Source organism: Phalaenopsis equestris, unplaced genomic scaffold, assembly GCF_001263595.1.
Source record: "Phalaenopsis equestris unplaced genomic scaffold, ASM126359v1 Scaffold000027, whole genome shotgun sequence".
In the NCBI taxonomy this organism is placed as follows: domain Eukaryota; kingdom Viridiplantae; phylum Streptophyta; class Magnoliopsida; order Asparagales; family Orchidaceae; genus Phalaenopsis; species Phalaenopsis equestris.
The window spans coordinates 74,429-94,316 of NW_018164469.1; the positions used below are offsets into that span (position 1 = coordinate 74,429).

The 19,888-nt window shown below is 34.7% G+C and overlaps 1 protein-coding gene across 1 annotated transcript in view; it reads right to left on the reverse strand.

Annotated features, from left to right (window-relative positions):
- Nucleotides 1-14,440, reverse strand: part of LOC110018621 (uncharacterized protein At1g04910-like) — a 36,648-nt gene extending 22,208 nt beyond the window's left edge. Inside the window, exons 1-7 of the mRNA XM_020715983.1 lie at nucleotides 14,113-14,440; nucleotides 9,849-9,881; nucleotides 4,680-4,742; nucleotides 4,523-4,604; nucleotides 4,311-4,381; nucleotides 4,089-4,177; nucleotides 3,792-3,995 (exon numbers count right to left, since the gene is read on the reverse strand). Coding sequence (XP_020571642.1) covers nucleotides 3,792-3,995; nucleotides 4,089-4,177; nucleotides 4,311-4,381; nucleotides 4,523-4,604; nucleotides 4,680-4,742; nucleotides 9,849-9,881; nucleotides 14,113-14,247 — 677 coding nt within the window. The 5' untranslated portion in view covers nucleotides 14,248-14,440. The remainder of the gene's footprint in view (nucleotides 1-3,791; nucleotides 3,996-4,088; nucleotides 4,178-4,310; nucleotides 4,382-4,522; nucleotides 4,605-4,679; nucleotides 4,743-9,848; nucleotides 9,882-14,112) is intronic.
- Nucleotides 14,441-19,888: the final 5,448 nt, after the last annotated feature.

Consider the following 19,888-nt stretch of genomic DNA (forward strand, 5'->3'; position numbering starts at 1 on the left):
AAAATATGAGGTCAGTTTGATTTCATATTTTTCTAAATATATATATATATACGTAAATTAAAAAGTCATTCCGAAGCGGGTGACGGGATTTCGATTCCGGCGACCGACAGCTTCTTACGGGCGACCCCCAAACATTAACTTTTCCCCTTTTAAGCGCCGACACACATGTGCAAAATTTTATCTAAATCCTAGTGAAATGTCTTATGTTCAATTGTGTATTTGAGTCATAGATCCGACAACATTAGTTGGACTTACATGCATTAAAGTCTTTTATCTTTAATTTGGGCAGCGAAATTTGTTTGTATATGCATTAAATTGGGCGATAAGATTTGCTTACATGTGACCTTTTTTAATTAAAATGGGTCCCACGCAACCTCCTTTTTCTTCTATAAATAGAAGATTATGGCTTATTTAATTTCATGCCTTGAGTTGATATAGGTAGCATTCATTAAATATATATGCTCTCACTATGTGAGCGTCTCTTCTTCGCTTCTCACTTTGTACATGATCAATTGTCTTCATACATCTACAAGATATAGGTAGCATTCATTATCATATGAACAGAGTTGATATAGTCAATTGTGTTGATAACAGAGAACAACCGAGGTAGGTGTATTCTTTTTTAAAGGACTATCACTACGATTAGCTGAGTATTTCATCATCATGCACCTCAGATGGTTATGCTACTGATTTAGCCATTTGAGTATTTCATCATCATGCACCTCAGATGGTTATGCCACTGATTTAGCCATTTAGTAGTTTTAGAATGGTATTATCTAAACAAGGTCAACAACATTTTGGATTCTCTCAGGCTACTGCTTATGATGGGTTGTCTCTCATTCCTAGCATAAACAATGTTAATGAGTTAGCTTCAATTCCTTTAAATACTCGGATGTTTGTCGCATCCAAGCTATGGACGCATCTGCTTAGGCTTGGCCCTAGTTTTAAGTTTCGTCTAGTCTCACCAAATAGTAGCACCGAAGTGAGCAACACTCAATTAACTTGCATACTACTATTTTTTGCAGTTTTCTTGGAACAAGGAGCTCAAAGGTATAAGCGTCAGATCGGATTATTAGGAGTACTTCAAAGTCAAATGTCACAACGTATCATTTCACGAGAGGATGACACTACATGTAATGTTATCATTTTATGATTCTCTTTTTTATCTTTATATTTTTAATTTTAAATCACATGTTTAACACTTTTTTTTATTCTCCGATCAGGCGGAGTCAATGACGATCATATCATAATAGATGCAACTGCTCCGTCTGATAGGGCATGATCTAGAAAGTCATCTCTTCTTCATACAAGGGTACCTAGTCTAGTTCATAGGCAAAGCCGAGCTTTTTCTGTAGAGATTCGTCGATCTTTGATGGACTGACCGGTGAACCCTGCTTCAAAGCAGCTTCAGACACCTTATGAGATACTATGAGCCTCAATCGTTTGTTGATGTCGACACATTATCCTAGAGTGTTTTGAGATTGTTCCATCATTCGCTTTGGATCATTTATTTAGGTTTAAGCTTGAGATGTCTGGGTGGGGGAGAACCGGCATACAGTAAGGGTCTTATCATCCACATATTGGGGGTTTGTCACTTTTGACACGAACGCACCATTGACATTTTCATCAGAGATTCTTCAAGATTATTCTGAGACACCCAAACCAGGTATTTCTCGTCCTTCTCTCTATTTTTTTCATATAGCAACCAATGTAGAGTACTAGTTAGATTTTCGCTGCAGATACTCATTGGGTGTGAATCCTCGCAACATGGAGATACAGGATAAAAACTCAAGACATTTGCAGAACATCATTTTTGGGTTGTGTGCAGGATCGCCCGAAGCACTGCACCGTTTCCCTTCTGAGGCAAATGTTGTATTGGTCCTCTTGGCTCATTTAGGTTTGGATGACATGGAGTTGACGTAGAGGGATTGTGTCATAATATAGAATTCCTTGTCAGGCAACCGCAGTCATTGGACATGGTAGGATCCAGAGTATCACTCCAAGAACTTCATGGGTGGATCAGAGTTTGTCAAGAAGATGTTGGCTTAGCTCATTACGAGTTCAAGGTGAGCGCAAAAGTTTTATGATGATATCGATATGAACTAGATAGTACTACTGCACATCTTGACAGCGTCACCGCCAGGATGAGTGCATTATGAGGGGAGCTTTCGATTTTCGTAGCTTAAAAATCAAACCTGCAGATAGAGAGAGATAGACTTGATCATTGGAGAGGGAGTAGCACCATTATCAAAATCATCATCAAGCTATGTTAGATGTAGAGACTGCACAAACTCGATCTATGGAGGCTTTATAGAGTGCCAAGACCAAGTATCAATCGCTCACTATCATCATGTTGTAGCTTCATGACAGACAAAATCGACTCACATGATGTGCTTTTCTTTACTACATATATGTCTTTATGTGTTGTGCTTGATGTATTTTCCTTTCATTGTCTTTCAATCACATGTGATCTTTATCCGTTAGTGGAAATATTATTTTTCTTCATGATATGAATTTTGTACGTTATACTTTGTAGCACAGACATGTAAGTATTTCTATTTTGCTTAGCCTCATGAATGCCCTTGTAAAAGGGTCGTCTTTTTTTAAGTCACCTTAATTTGTTGTCTAGTTGAGAAATTTTTTTGAATCTAGATCACCTAACTTCATGGACTGTCTTGTGTTTTTGTAATCGTTACACTGACAATTGGGGCCGTTAATTATGGCCTTAGCTTATTGAGTGAAAAGAAGAACTGTAACTCGGTCACATACAAGCTTATTTAGTTCGACCTCCTTTCAAGTCCTAGAATTTAACCAACAAATAGACTTGTGTTTTGTCATCGTCAGACTGACATGACAAATGGGGCTCTCCGCTACGACCTTGGCTTATGTTATGACATAAAAAATTGGGGCATTTACATACATACAATCCAATTCCTAGATATTTACATATATAGCACCCCAACTTTGCCTTTTTACATTTATGCCCACCCAGATCTTTCATATCACATAAAAAATACCATCACTTTAACTTTTTAAAAGCGAAAATCACTTTTTCATGCATCGGTAATGCAATATGTATTTGAAAATTGAAATTTAGGTGTTAGAAATGTAAACACATAAGAATTGACTGGTATGTATGTAAAGCTTCCAAAAAAATTGCTAACAAACCAAACATACCACAAATATGTAACAAGCTCAACACAAACAACATGTTTTGCTTGCTCTAATGCTTCATTTATCATGTGTGTAGAAATGTAATTCATTTTGCTAGGGAAAAAAAAGGTGCACCAAGTGCATTAAACTACTATTAAAACAAGAACTAATGAAGGAACGATGCATACAACCCTATCCCTGCCGTTGCAAAAAGAGTTTATTTAGATGATTCAAACCAAATACCTCTACATCAAAATAGAGGCAATTAACCACCGCCCAAAATCCGTCATTTATGTACATAAAACCAAATATTCTATACAAGAATTATATAATACAAAAAATAAGCTATAAAATAACAACTTGAACGGTCACTACAGCATTCCTTAAGATGTAAATTTTATCTTATCAAAATAAAGATAATTGAGATCAAATCCCCATTAAAACAATTATGTGACTTTAAGATGCTTCCAGCAAAAGACTTCTTTTCCAGCAAGATGGAAAATGATAAATTCCTGAGATAATTACAATTAACCATCATAAAGCACCGTAATTTCACAATGTAAAGCTTTGAAAGCAATATCCCTCTATATTTCGCTCCCACCATTCATGTGTAAATTAAAGATTGACCTTTAACTAACCTTTGAAGAACAGGAAGAACATTCTCTATGTACCAGTTAGCTGACGCATGAACTGGTGTGGTTTTGATCCTTGTGGCCCGAATGGCAACAGCATAATACTCCCTCGTGCTCCATTCATATTCTGGGGGCAACTCTCTGACTACAGAGATTTCATCTTTCAAAACATTAATGAAGTGATCCACATCAAAGATTTCCTCAAAGGAGCTGCAAAACCACATTGATTTATCGGTACTGTTTTTATTAAACTAAGAAAATAACTAAAAAAGAGCCAGAAAAACATAGCTTAGCCCAAACTACCTTGAATCTTGCCACACAGGATTTACTTCAAGATGAGGGATTACTAGGGTTGCATTTAAGATTTTAGCAACAGCTACAGCATCACAAATCTACATAAGAAACATTTTTTTATATAAAAATTTAGTCACATAATTCATTTTCCAAAGAAACATCTTGAAGAGAGAACACAACAACAATGATTCCATAAATTTTTCTTAATTACATATTAAAAGACCAGCCTACCCCCATCCTTTGCTGGTTTAACCCTCCATCAAGAAACACTTGGATAAATCCACTCGACTTCACTGGGCGTCCTAGATGCAATGGGAAAAAATTGCAAATTCAAAGTATTTTAGCAAGATTATCAATTTATTAGTATGTTTACAGAAGTAGTAGATAAAGACCCAGAAAAGTTTTATGAGCTTAATTTTGTTCAGGTTGTGAACAACAGTTACCAGTAATACTTTCTGAAGGAGCGCAGGGTTTCCATCCCTGAGGTACCAAAGGAGCCCAGAGTTCAGACTTTTGCTTATTGGGCTGAAAAAAAATTAAAATAAGAAAATCAGCGCCAGCTAAAACACACGAAAAAACAAATGTGGATGCTGAACTCACAATTTCAGAATTCAAAGCAGCTTTCAGAAGAGAAGCGTGTTTTGGTTTTGGAGCATTCCACTCCTGCAAGAAAGAACAATTTCTCTTTGTGAAGGTATGATAAATAATATATAGTTATTTGAACCTATTGTGGACATCATGGATTTATTCATAAGATATAAAACAAAGATGAGCTGCCTATATGGGAGTTAAGAAATTGCAGTGTCTACATAGAGCTTTTATATATAAATGAATAAATACAAACATCATCGACAATAAATGCATAAATCATGGTGTACTCAAAAAGCTAAGGTGCACAAAAACAGATTTTCAAGGTAATTGAGCACAAAATTCAATTAATACTCATTCTTTCCTTTTTCTATCTTCTAAACTCAAAGGAATTGTTTGGTACAAGCTTACTAATCATCTTAAGTCAGCTTAAGTCTAGTTTCTAAACCAAACACAATTTTGTGTATTTTCTTAAGACAGGCCCCAACAATGCGGCTTTATCTTTGCTTAAGGAGAAAAGCAAGGAAAAGTTAAGCGCCATTTTAACCAACTTAAGCAACTTAACGCACATGTGTCTAACCACTCGATCCCGTGCTACAAGGCAGATGCACTCAGGCGGGCTCAAACCCGTAACTCCAGGGGAATTAAAACTAGCTTCGCAGATGCCAGCCAAAGAGTCCCAGCGAGCGGCACATAAATAAATCAATATATATATATATATATATATACACACACACAATATAAGTATATCTTTTATCTTCTTATTTATCACTGCTTAAGAGAATAATTCTTCTACATCTTTGGCTTTTATATTCTTCTATCAACCTCTCATGGTATCAGAGCAGGTTCATTGAACCTTGGCAACATCCTTTCCCAGCTACCTAGGAACGCCAGAAGAAGACTGTCCGATATAGCTCCTATTTTCCATGCCACTATCTGATAAGATCCTTCCTCTTCCCCCAACATGATGGCAAATTCCAAAGCTTCTGAAACAGAATGAATTCTTCTGTTGAATCCATTCATACTACCGCAATACCACCAACTCTCAAATTTCTTATGAGTAACATCAAAAGACTACTTCAAAATCCATTATCAGCAGATAATTTTTCCTTATGGAAGACCCAAATCACTAAAATATTCACAACAAATAGATTTTTTTGGTTCCTAGATGGCAACAACTTTCTACCTTCCAAATTCCATTTTCCTACAGCACCCTCACCAACCTCAAACCCCCAAGATACCACTTGGTTGTTGATACACCAAAATCTGTCTGTGGCAACCATATCTCCAACCAACCTACATAATGTGCTCAATCTCACCACCACGACAGATATCTGGTCCACTCTCGTCAAGAGATGACAATCTACCAATAGGTCGCAACTAATCCAGCTCAAGAATGAGTTGCACTCTTTGTCTATGAAATCCTAGCTACGACACAATATTTATCCATTGCAAAAGCTTTGGTGAGTAACATTTCTGCAACATGAGGTTATCTTGATGAAGAGGATATCATCCTCTATACCCTTAATGGTCTACCGACACAATATTAAGCATTCAAGACTGCAATCAAGACCCAAATTTAGCTCTTAGAATTGGATGATTTCTATTCTCTCCTCTGTAGTGAGGAAATTAATGTAGAAAAAGATAATTTGAAGGCCGAAACTCTACCCAAAACCACGTTAGCACTTCTGGCTTCTAGGTGAAGCAACAACAACTATATAAGAGGCTGTTGAAGAGGATCATCATTCCAAATAGGTAGGGAGTGAGGAAGACACAGCAAAATCAGATCAATGGTCCCTTACCAAATTTGCAACAAATTTGGGCATTTGAATGCTACCTACCGGCACTAAACTAATCTCGATTACACACCTTCCCTAAATCAGGTCCTCCATGTTTCAAATTAAAACTAGATTCTCGATTATGGAGCTAATGCTCACATGACATCAAACCTAAGCCATCTCCAAACTACAACACCAACTCAGGGATCCTAGCAGGTTATTGTGGGTAACGGTCAGCAGGTATCAGTGCAACATAAACACCTATATGTAAGCTAAACTTAATTCAAATTTGGCATGCCCCCTCCCTATCTCACAATCTCCTCTCGGTTCGTAAGTTAACACGAGACAATCAAGTATAAATTCTTTTCAATTATATCGGGTTTACCATTTTTTATCCACAGATACTTAGGGCTTTTCTTCGTGGTCATAGCTCTAAGGAGCTCAATCTGCTCAATGTCGCTCAATCGAAGACATCAGCTCATCAAGCTCTTAACATCTTCCTCCTCCCACCTTCAACATGGCATCGACGTCTTGGACACTTGTATCAAGCGTTCTCAAGCTTCTTAGCAAACTATATCATATTTTAGAAATTCAATCCGCTCTACAATCATGTAATAGTTGCAATTTTAGTAAAATTCATAGACAATTTTTCCTAGTGCTTCTTTACATGAGTATGATTGCCTCCAACTTATACATACTGATGTATGGGATCCATCCTCTATAATATCTCATTAAGGATTTAGCTACTATGTTATTTTCATTGACAACTTCTTGAAATTCTGCTGGTTTTTTCAATTGTTGCAAAAATTGATGTGACAGCCAAATGCATAGCATTTATAAACATGATTAAAAACCATTTCATGACGGCCATCACTTATCTAAGATAGGATGGTGGAGGGGAATTTATGGTTTCTATTATTGCCAATTTCTTAACTGAAAACAACATCACACAAGAACACTTTTGTCCATACACCCCGGAACAAAAAAATATTGCGGAATGCAAACTTCATCACTTAATTGAAACAACTTAAGTCCTTCTAGCTGATATCTCTTCCATCTCAATTTTGAGTAGACACACTCCTTACAACAACCTACCTTATTAATCGAATGCCTTCTAGAAAAACCCATAGTGTGTCTCCATATGAGCTATTGTACCAATACAAGCGTACATATACACATCTCAAAGCATATGGTTGTGCTTGCTACCCGTGGATGAAGACACAAACCAATCCTCTACCAACACGACAACAAAAACTGCATCTATCTCACCTAACCATAAAGGCACCCATGGATAAAGCGACAAACAACACAAAAATTGACTCCAAGGTCAACTTGTTTCATTTTCTTAGGGTACTCACCTAACCATAAAGGCTACAAGTGCCTTCATCAACAAATGGGAAAGATTATTATCTCGCGGCATGTCACCTTTGATGAACAATCATATACATTTGCTCTCAATCTACTAGCATCTCTCATACCAACTATTACTATCAATCCTCTAGTTCATACCTATGATTCCTAACAACTCTTCAAACAACACAACTACAGCAAAAAATGCATCATCTCACTACCTTCTTGCTCCATACATTAGCAAACTGAAACATCCCATACCTCCCTTCCTCTCCATTTCAAAGTGCGATATATCCACCTCACCCAATGTAAACTCGAGCCAAAATAGGCAACCTGAAACCTATCCACCGTCTGAACTAATCCCATCAGCTAGAAGCCCCTTGATCCCCCATGTTATACCCAAGCTGTGAAATGTTCCAACTAGAGGTAATCCATGAATGAGGAATTTCAAGCACTGAAAGCCCAAGCTAGTTGGGAATTGGTACCATTACCTGCTAACCAATCAATTTTGGACTGCGGATGGACTTATTGTACCAAATTTAACTTTGACAGGTCAGTAGCCAAATACAAGGACTGATTGGTTGATCAAGAATACAAACAAGATTCGGGAGTCAATTACCATGATACCTCTAGCCCGGTTGCAAAAATGCCTCCTCTTTGAATGTTATTTACTATAGCGTGTCTGGCATATTTTTTAGTTTGAAGTAGCAAATTTGTTTCTACATGATTTTTTAGGAGAAACTGTTAAAATGCAGCAACTCATTAAATTTATTGATCCCCAACTTCCGAATCACGTTTGCTTACTCAAAAAGACCATCTATGGCTTTAAACAATCTCCTCGGCAATGGTTTACCACGTCTCAGCTTTCTTCATAGATCTAGGGCTTGAATACAAAAAATATGACCCATTTTTGCTCATTTCCAAACAACCTACTCGTAGCATATATTTTCTTCAATATGTTGACGATATTTTGAATATAGGAGAATGGAATCTATCGTTGAAGAGTTGAAAAACATCATGATTCCAAATTTCAAATTAAGGATTTGAGACATGTATCCAGAGTTTTGGGATTGAAATCACTCACACCAATTAATTTCTTCTCCTGGGCCAACAAAATCTATCTTCAAAAGCTTCTGCACACAACAGGCATGCATGGATGCAAGCTTGTGTCTACACAGCTTCCCTTAAAGCTCAACCAACAACCAGAGGAAGAGCCAACAACTTGCAGGAAAACTTACTGGATCACTACAATATCTCACAATAACCAGACCAGACATCTCTTTTGTTGTCAATCAGCAACCAGAGGAAGAGCGAACGATTTACAGACAACTCACTGAATCACTACAATATCTCACAATAACCAGACCAGACATCTCTTTTGTTGTCAATCAGCAATAAGAAGTAGAGCGAACGACTTACAGACAACTCACCAGATCACTATAATATCTCACAATAATCAGACCAGACATCTCGTTTGTTGTCAATCAACTTTCCTACATATGCATAACCCTTCAACATACCTCCATCAATTATTTAAATCTTTATTTAGTTATCTACAAGGTACAGCCCACAAAGGTATTCTTATTACATCATCGAACTTTGTTTGGGCAGTTGATTCTACAAGCTATAGGTCCATCACAGGTTATTGCTCGTACTTAGGTACCACTCCAATCTCGTGGATGGTTAAGAAGCAACATATATTTGCTTGGTCATCAACGGAAGCAGAATATTGTGCCCTTGCAATAGCAACAGCCGAAGTCATATGGTTACGACGTCTTCTACAAGATTTTTACATTCCTTAATTACTGCCTACCAAATTATATTGTGATAATCTCTCAGCCATTGTCATCACAAATAACTCGGTGTTCTATGTTCGCACGAAACATATTAAAATTGACTACCACTTTATGCCTGACCACATTCAATTAGAAAAGCTACAAATTCACTACATTCACACTCAGGACCAACCGTCTGACATTTTTACCAAACCTCTATCAAAAGAACGATTCAATTAGTTGAAATCCAAATTGATGGTGTGGTCACGACCCATCACCTTGCCAGGGGCTGAAAGCATCAACACGACGGCCTGCAGAAAAGACAAAATTGGTTAGGAATACTTTGAATCCTAACAAAACAAATAAGTTTGTTAAGACCTACATCTAGAATGTTCAATCCATAAACAAAGACACACATAGACACAAACACAGGACACAAACACGGGCACACATACACAAATATATATGTGTGTACATATATATATATATATGTGGTATATATATATATATATATATATCTTATTTATCTTCTTATTTATTACAGTTGAAGAGAATAATTCTTCAACTTCTCTACCTTTTGTATTCTTCTATTCTCCTTTCTCAATTTGGCCCAACAATCTATCCTCTAGAGTCCCATCTTCTCTCATCTCTGACGATCTCTTTTCTTGGACAATGATGATCATGAAATGGTGGCCAAACTATAAAGCACGGGGGCGGAAAACGTGGAAGTGAAGAGAATGCCACATGATCGGTGGGAATGTAAAGATTTTATGTAATAGAATAATATGAAAGGATGCAAAAAAAAATAATTTTAAGATACCAACAAAGTTCCCGTATGGGACAACCACAAAGCTTTACCTATTCATAGTTGTCAAGCAACTCACATTACACTTCATTCAAGTCCACGTCTAACGCAAATCTATCACATATTTATATACATTTGAATACAACTATTTAAAAAAAATAAAATGTAATTCCATGGAGGAAGGAGTTGGCCACATGCTCCTTCATTTTAAATTTTGAGTTCCTTATGAAACCTTGATTTGTGTAATTCCATCAAGTAACATACCTTAAACGGCCGCATGCTTCAAATTCCTTCCAATTTTAAATACTTTTTCCATGGCTTTATATGGCAAGAGAGTGGTTCTTTGATTAATCAATATCAAGCTCCATTGGGGACATCCATGACTCTATGAAGAAGGTGCAATGTTCATGAATATTGAGATCCTTGCTTGATTGATCAAACAATACATATAAGGAAAAAGAAAAATTTTGTCTATGCATGAAATGTCCTCCTATGGATGGAAGCTTGATGCTCCCTTGATCATGATAATCTCACATGAATAGATCTCCTTCGTTTGGAATATTGATGAATACACTGATCAAATCTTCTCGAATAACACAATTAGAAGGACGATCATTTCCCTATGAGTTTTCTTAAGGGCTCTCATCTTGTCCTATACAAATTTGTTATGTCCTCTCCTTTACAGTCTCTAGCCCTTCTCTCTCATACAAGTGTGATTTCCAGTCCCCAAATCCTCATCTTCTAAAATATTTCTTGTGATAATCTTTTCGTCAATTATCTCTTCCCTAGCTAGGGGACTTTTCTTTCTTATAATGTTATAGATATGGTAATTATTTCGTTAATACATGAATCAATACTTGCTTTGCCATTGCATTACATGGCAAATTGTTGAAGGCTCATAACTTTGCATTTATTTTGATTTTTTTATAGGAGGAATTCCTCCTATAAAAAATTCAAAAAAGAGGTGATACTTCTATTGCACTGTGCTTACTCTCAGCTTATCCATAGCTTATCATGATTACTTTTATGAAAATGTTGCATTTTTCCATCAATTTTGTTATTTGTTATATTCAATGCTTATTTGGTGATATTGATTTGCCAAGCCTCAAGTAGTTAAATAAAATATGATAGTGTGGTGATGCATGCTAGGCATGTTTGTAATTCATGAAGTACAAGCGCATCACGATTGGATTTGGGCACATGTTTCCCTACCGCTTAATGTGGATAATGAGAAGATGTTGTTATGTGTACATTATCTTTGATTCTGATTTTATTTGCAAGATGGCTAGTAAAGTAGGAATGGCATACAAAAGCATGAGATCATGTTTCCTATCCCGGTTTAAGGCATGGATAAGATGGATTGGTCCCACTAGCCTTAACCAGCTTCCTATGATGCCAATGTTATATTTATATCATCATTGACTCGGTTTCTATTTTCAAGTACTATTCAATATCATGCTTCTAGTGGTTGGTAAAAAAACATATTTTTATCAAATTAAATAATGTGGATGATAGGATTGATCTTACAAACTTTAAAACGCTTACCAAGATGGATTGGTCACGAACTTTAAATAACTTACCAAATGTTATCCTATAGAGAACTAATAGATTTTCAGTTCCAGCAACATGTAGACTTGATGAGATATGCAATGTTGACTCCTACGAGCCATTAGGAACTTAGAGTGCTCTACTTGAAAGGGATGATAAAGAAGATCAAAGTTTAACATATTTTTGAGACAGAGTGAAAAATTATTAAGTGTGGCTTAATACCTTATTCATTTCCTTAAATTGTTAAATTAAATTGGACTTTGAAGATCTCATAGATTTTCAGTTCAAGCAACATGTAGACATAATGAGATATGCAGTGTTGACTCCTACAAGCCATTAGGAACTTAGAGTACTCTACTTGAAAGAGATGAAAAAGAAGATCCAAGTTTAACATATTTTTTAGACAAAGTGAAAAATTATTAAGTGTGGCTTAATACCTTATCCATTTTCTTAAATTGTTAAATCAAAGTGGACTTTGAAGATGGCCACCACCTCATTAAACACGTGATCCACTTTTCTTTCATTGGGATGTGTGCATCAATATATGGAAGTGGTTCTTTAATTCAAGTGGGATTTAGTAAATCTTGTATGTCTGGATTTAGTATATCCTATGTTGATTAAGTCCTGAAAAACTCTTTGGTGAAATTGTTTGGCAATTTCCTCAGGATTTAAATATGTTAATTCAAATATGATTTCAGTTTTAAGAAATAATAAAAAAATTAAAAATTAAAATTAAAAAAATATTATTTAAATTTTAAAAATTAATGATGCAATTATTAAGGCTAATTAAGCTTAATTTAAAATTGTAATATACCTAGTTATCTTAACCAAGAATTAATAAGTTAATAAGGTAATTAATCATTAGTAAAAGTTTCACTAAACTAATAATCATTCATAAGTAATTTACAAAGTTAATTATGTACAGTTTTCATATAGATAGTATTAATTTAATGACTATTTAGTATAATATAAGATAACAATTAATCATTAATTAGCAATCTATTAATTACCATTACCTTAGCCTATTTCAATTTTAACTAAATTAACTTAATGACAATTAGAATAAGATAACATATCAATTAATCATTTAGTAATTTATTAAGATAATTAAATAAAAATTTATATTTATTTAATTTATTATAAAGTTGAATTACACTGATTATATTATAATTTGCCTAGCATAATATTCTAAATTGTAATTGGTTAAGAATTTATAAATTTAATCAAACATAGGAAGCAGGATTTAAACTTGAATTAAATCGTAAATAAAATTTATTCAGTTAGCTTAATATTTTTTAACCAATTAATCTAAATTTCAAAATTAATTCATAAATTAAAATTATAATTTAACCTCAGCGCACCTAATAATCAAAACCCCTCTTTTGAATTCTCCTTTTGTTTCTTTCTACCCAGAACCTCACATAAAAATAAGGAAGTCGCGACGAGAGCTTGCTAACTAAGGCATTCATGAGATTGTGGCATCTGAAACTCGATTCCCAGAATAAAAAAGAAGCAAAGAATTGGCTGCATGAACTTGCTAGCAAACTCATTGTCCTTCTATTTCTCTAAACTTTTTAAATCCACCAAACGACAGGATTTAGTAAATCCTTGATTTAGCCAACAATAGAGAAAGAATGGAATTTAAATTATGTAGGATTTATTTTGGCCTTCTTCTTGACAATTTGCAGAATTTAAATCAAATCCGGCTTAATCCCTGTCTAAGAAAGCTGCTGCAAAATAGCCCCTTAAGTTTTCTTCTTCTTCTTTTTGTCCATGTGCTCTTCTGAGAATTGTAAAAAAACAATTGAATGCTCTTGATTTAAGACATTAAGATTATATCTTCTTAATTGTATATGGGATCCTCTCTACTATACAAGCTTAGTTAAAGACAAACCACAAACATATTCCTGCTTCTGTGACTTCTTTTCTTCTCTTTTTGTGTTTATTTCTATCACAGCACTTGACCTTGATGATGCTTCCACTCATTCTTATCTGACGCATTGTTACAACAAATCTCCTGATTAATATAATCATAGCATAGCACCAACACTTTTAAAAATAGATCAATCAAAGTATTCTATAACAAACATTATAAGAAAGCACTTAAATCCACTTAAATCACTCAGTTTCATAATTCCACGAAATCAAAACCGCAAAATCAGAACCAAGGCACGGACGTATGAACTCACCGAGAACATGGAAGGAGATGCATGACCGAGCGGTGAGAATAGCGCGGGCCACAACGCCGGAAAGAGCAGCACAAGAAGAGCGGCGTACACCGCGCCTCTCTGAGAATGGTACTGGTAAAAGAAAGACTTGGTCATGTTCCCAAATCGTCTCTATCAAGCTCGCAACTTTGGCTCCAAACCCTAATCTTCGTCCCCGACAAAATGATCGGTGAAGGCGAAGCTCGATATCTCATTGAAGCCGCCTGCCATTCGCTCCTCTATATCTCCCCTCTCTTTCTCGCTCTGGCATTCTGTCGAACAGAACGCTAGCTATAGCTTTCGCGGACACTTCTCGGCGGGTACAGATAAGTCAGTAACTGTTGGGTTGTAAATGGTTTAGAATACTGTTTGCTGTTTGGACTGAGTAGCTTTTGAATAGCTTTTAAGATGATCACCGACCGGGGAAAGTAACCGTTGAGCCAAACTGGTTCGAGCCGCGGCGCATTAAAACCGGTTTAAAACGAACGCCTCTTATCGATTTTTTTTTTTAAAGGTACCCCTTTTTTTCATATATTTATTTTTTAAAAAAATAAAATAATTGATTTTAATGTTATATAAAAGTTTTGGGAGGTATAAATAAATAAATAGTTTGGATGTTAGATAGGTAAATATATAAAAATTAGGTGGTATATATATAAAAACTCTTTTTTTATCATAATTTCTCGTCTTATAATTAATTAGTCAAAATAAGGATCTGTTTGGAGCAGCTGTAGCTTATCCAGCTTATCCAACTTTATCAAAACGTCGCCGTACTTTTAAGTTGCCCCCAAACTGACTCTAAGGGCCCATTTGGCGCAGATTATTTAGGTGCGGCGGCGTTTTCAAAACGTCGTATTCGTGTTTGCAACCTGCGTTCACGCGGATTATAACCGTCGCAGTGTGTTAACTTTTGTGAATCCTTCATTGTTTTGTGACGCGGGGTGGGGGCTGCGTCCCGCGTTCGGCTGGTGATATTGCCCTAGTTGCCCCTCTTCTCCCTCGCGCTCTCCCTCCTTGGATTCGTCCCCCGTAGAGGAGATCGAAGAGTTTCCTTTCGATTCGTCCCCCGTCAATCGCAAAGTATGCTTTCCCTCACCGTCAATTCGTAAGGAATGCTTCCTCTAGAGCAATCGAACGTCGGTGGCCGTAAATGGTTCTTTGTTGATGCGCGAACGTCGTTTATTTGTATAAACATCGGTCGGAGTGGTTCAACAACTCAGAATGTCATGGTTGTATGCGACTTCAACATGTGTTTTACTTTTAATGGCGGACTGGGAATGGAGTGCACATTACAGTCGGATTTTCTCATTTGCCACTAGGAATAAATCACAGTGTTTCTCTCACCCCCCATCAGGTTAGTTTTGTTTTGCAATTTGTTTATTTGAGCATGCAATCTTTTTACTTAACAGTGTTTTTCGTATTAAGAAAATATTATCTGGTTGATGTCGGGTATCATGTGCAAAGGGGATACATGAAGCCCAATCCTGACATAAGATATCATCTTCCTGATTTTGAGAGAGCAAGTAACACCATCCGTGGCAGAAAGGAAATGTTTAACAAACGTCACTCATCTTTACGCGGGGTAATTGAAAGAACATTTGGGGTTTAGAAGAAGAAATGGGTCATCCTACGTGATATGTCGCCGTATCCTTTCCAAAAGCATGTGTATATTGTGGTTGCAACAATAACACTGCATAACTTCATTCGAAGACATTCCTCACGATCAGATACAAATTTTAGTATGGCTGACAAAGTATGGTTTAGTAAGGCTGACAATGACGAACTGAAGGTCTTCGACCAAAGTCCTGGAATTGTGGGTGGGAGTTCATTACCTGAGGATGATGTAGACTAAGGAATTTGGAGATCAGGAAGGCGAATGTTTGACTGATATAATTGCTTTAAGGGAGTCTATCACAGATGTTATTTGTGGTTGTTGATCTACCAAGTTTTCATTTAATAAGGTTATATGTTGATATTCATATGTATTTAATTTTGGTTACTTTTAAAATACCTTAAACCGACATTGATTCTTTTATTATTTTCGCAGTTATACAAACATGACTTCCAGGATATCAGGTACGGACAAAGGGATTTTGTGTTATTGTGGACTACCGTCTCCGTTGCCTACGTCACGTAAGGAGCATAGCTTTGGGAGGCAGTTCTATGGTTGTGCGAGAGGTGTTTCAGGTTTTTCAGCCCGTTGGGCTTTCTGCCGGTTGGCTGATAGTCCCACATATTACACTGTCAGTAGCCATGCCAGCAGTCATGTGAATCCGATGTTTTCTCAGGCTGACCGTTCAGTTGAGTACCGACGTAACCAGAGTCTTAAGTTAAATATTTTAATATTTCTCCTTGTTGTTGTACTTGTATTTGTACTTTTTTTAGTTCTCCTGGTACTCGTTAGGATGTATCTTTTAGAACATATCTTTTAGAACATCTCTGTCATTATCGTATGTTTCTGCACTATATGTTTCTTTTCTACCAATAAACTATTCTGAATGAACTGTCACAAACAGTTTTATCAGACAGGGGCACGAATGTCATTTAATCACGAATAAGTTAGTCTGAATAAGCCGCCCCAAACAGCAAATTAGATTATTCTGATAATCTGCAGATTATCAGACAATCGGAATAATCTGTTTATCAGCATATTATAAATAATCCACAAGTGTATAAATTACTTTACCTTCAACTGTTTTTTTTATATTTCTTATTTGTCTTATGCTCATCAATGACTTGTAAAAAAAACTCATTTAATTAATAGCACAAAACTTCCGTACAGAAAAAATGAGCGCCCACTAATTAGCTCCTCGATAAGATCAAACTTTTAGTAAAATTCATCCAATTTCTAACACAATGTATTTAAAATTTTCAAATTTACTTTAGAGAAAATGTAGTTTGAATATAATAAATGTAATGTCATTTTGATGATATTTAGTCAAAATATTCTGATAAAATATTTTCAAAGATATCATACATATTTGTCATATAAATATATTTTAAATCTGTGATCGTTTGGACCAATGAGCCAGATATTAGAAAAAATATTACATTGAGAGTCCTGATGTATAATTACATCAAGACTCCAATAAAAATGTGTCACGTTACATGACGGACCGACTAAATACAAAAAATTTTATAATTAATGCTTTAATGTATGGTCGCCTCCTCCGGACACGTGGCTTACTTTTATTGCAGTCCTGATTCGGTTATGCATCAGGACTAATGATATAATATTTTTTCTCTTTTGAGCTAAAAATTATTTGACATCATTTATGAATCATTTTTAATCCATGTTTAATAAAAAATGTTATTTGTCAATATGCAAACATATTTTGAGAATACAAAATAAAATAAATATAAGATATGTAGGAAAGTCAATGTTATTTTCATGATTGTCTTACATTTGATTTAAGAAAATACACATTTAAGTGAATGTATATTTTAAATTTGGAGCATTTACATACAAATCACATAATTTTAAGTATATAGCACCTAAACTTTTATGTTTATATACAAAGTTGTTATTTCCCGCATATTAGATATTAATAGTAATGATTGTCATCTTAGTAATCCATGGGCGACATTAAAATGGTATTTAGGTATGTTAGATATGACTCATATACTATAAATGGACAGTGCTAAATCAGGAGCCGAGCAGAGCAGAAGACTTTGTCCAAATCAGAGAAGTTTCCTTATGTGGGTTGGGATTATGGTACAAGGATAATTTAGTAGTTACATATTGTACCCAATCTTTCTTTTTATGTTCTTTCTAGGATTATAAATATGTTTGTATGTAACCCTAGGTATTACAGCTTATATTCTGGATTTTGTATTTTTCTGGATTAGTAAAAAGGTCGCCGCTCTGCTCCCGAGGACGTAGACATCTTTGTCAAACCTCATTAAATCTTTGTGTTCCTCTGGATTTGTGTCGTTCTTATTTTTATTCGCCCTAATTTCTCAACAAGATAATAGTTTATTTTCTCAAGAATATTTTTATGATCGAAATATGTATGAAGCTATCTTACTCTCTTTAAAATAAATAGAAATTCAAAATAGTTATGATGAAGAAAACAAATATACTACATATAATAAAGTCATTATTCATCGAATCCTTAATCATAAAGTGTGGACTATCACTCTCTATCAAATTAAGACTATTGAATATAAAAGTCCATAATCTAATTATCAGAGAACACATTTGTTTAATTATAAGACTTATATTAGAGCAATGGGAAAAAATGTTTTTTTTTTTTTTTTTTTTTTTTTTTTGCACTCAATCTTCATAGAAAAAAAGCATTCACGAATATTCGCCATGATGATAATTTTTTTATAAATAGAGAATATTTCGAGGATAAATAATTATGGATAACAATAGCTCTAGTTGTATATTTAAAATTGAAGTTCATGTCTGAATGTGTCGGAGATGTATGATATAGGATTTGATTAGAATTTAGTTGAACATTTGTTATAGGTTCATTATTTATTTCTTCATCAATTATTCTTTCTAATATTGAAGAAGAAGAAGGACGGATGCAGATGATAAAGATATGATGGCTAAAGATCAAGATGTCTAGGGATAAATCAAACTTCTACTTCTCCTTTTGTATTGTGAGTAATTGGGTATATATCTTGATTGACAAGGAGTTTAGAATTTGCACTTGATGGTATAATCTACAAATCTGAAAAACAAATTCTTCATGTACCAATAAAAACGAAATATTCTGAATGGTTTGAATCTTCTTCTTATATTTCAAGATTCCCAAGTGACATATGGTCAAATTGAATTATATCTTTTTTACACAATGTTAAAACCAGTGGATCTAGTGTTGGAATATAGAAATTTAGCATAAATCATTAAATTGAAAATATTTATTTTGATATTTTATAGTTAAGTGGTGGATAGCTATTAGAATATAAAAAAAAAAATGTTACATTGATTGATAAAATAATCCTTATAAAAAATCTAAGCATCCAAAAAATCCTTCTAAAAAAGAAATTTCAATAAAATCATTGCACCATCAACTTAGAAGAAAATTTAAGAACGAATTAGCCACAAAAATTAAAAAATGAATACAAAAACAACTTACTAAATATTTTTCAGAATAAGAAGAAAAAATAAACCAGGATGACAAGACATATGGTTAAAGAGATGTACCAGAAAACTGTGGTGGCATATACATGACAATCATTCAAAAAAAGAAAATTCACTAGCATGAAAGTCAACAAAGTGACCCCACCACTAATTACCATACCAATCAAGCTCTATTTTTCAGCATAATACATTTTTCAACAAATTGCTCCATTATTAGCATCAATCAATCTAAAAAACAATCAAGTGTAAACTCACTTTTCCAATCCAGTAGAATCTTATATTCTTAATGTTTATTATTTTTCAGTTTATATTTTCAAATCCCTTATAAGTTTTTAAGTCTATTTATACATTTTTAATTTGTGTTTTTGTGTTCAAATGAATTTCAAGTAAAGTTTCAAGTTTTTGGAGTTAGCAACTGCATGTTCTATCAATCTATAAGTATTTGGGTACTAATGAATTTGAATAATAAGACATGTGGTGAGCAAGATATACCAGAAAATTGAGATGAAATACACATGACAATCATTCAGAAAAAAAAATCACATGCATGGAAGTCAAAAAGGTGACCCACCACTAATTACCATAATAATCAAGCTCTACTTTCCAACATAATCTAGCTAAAAATTTCAACAAATGGCTCAATTTTTAACATCAATCAATCTA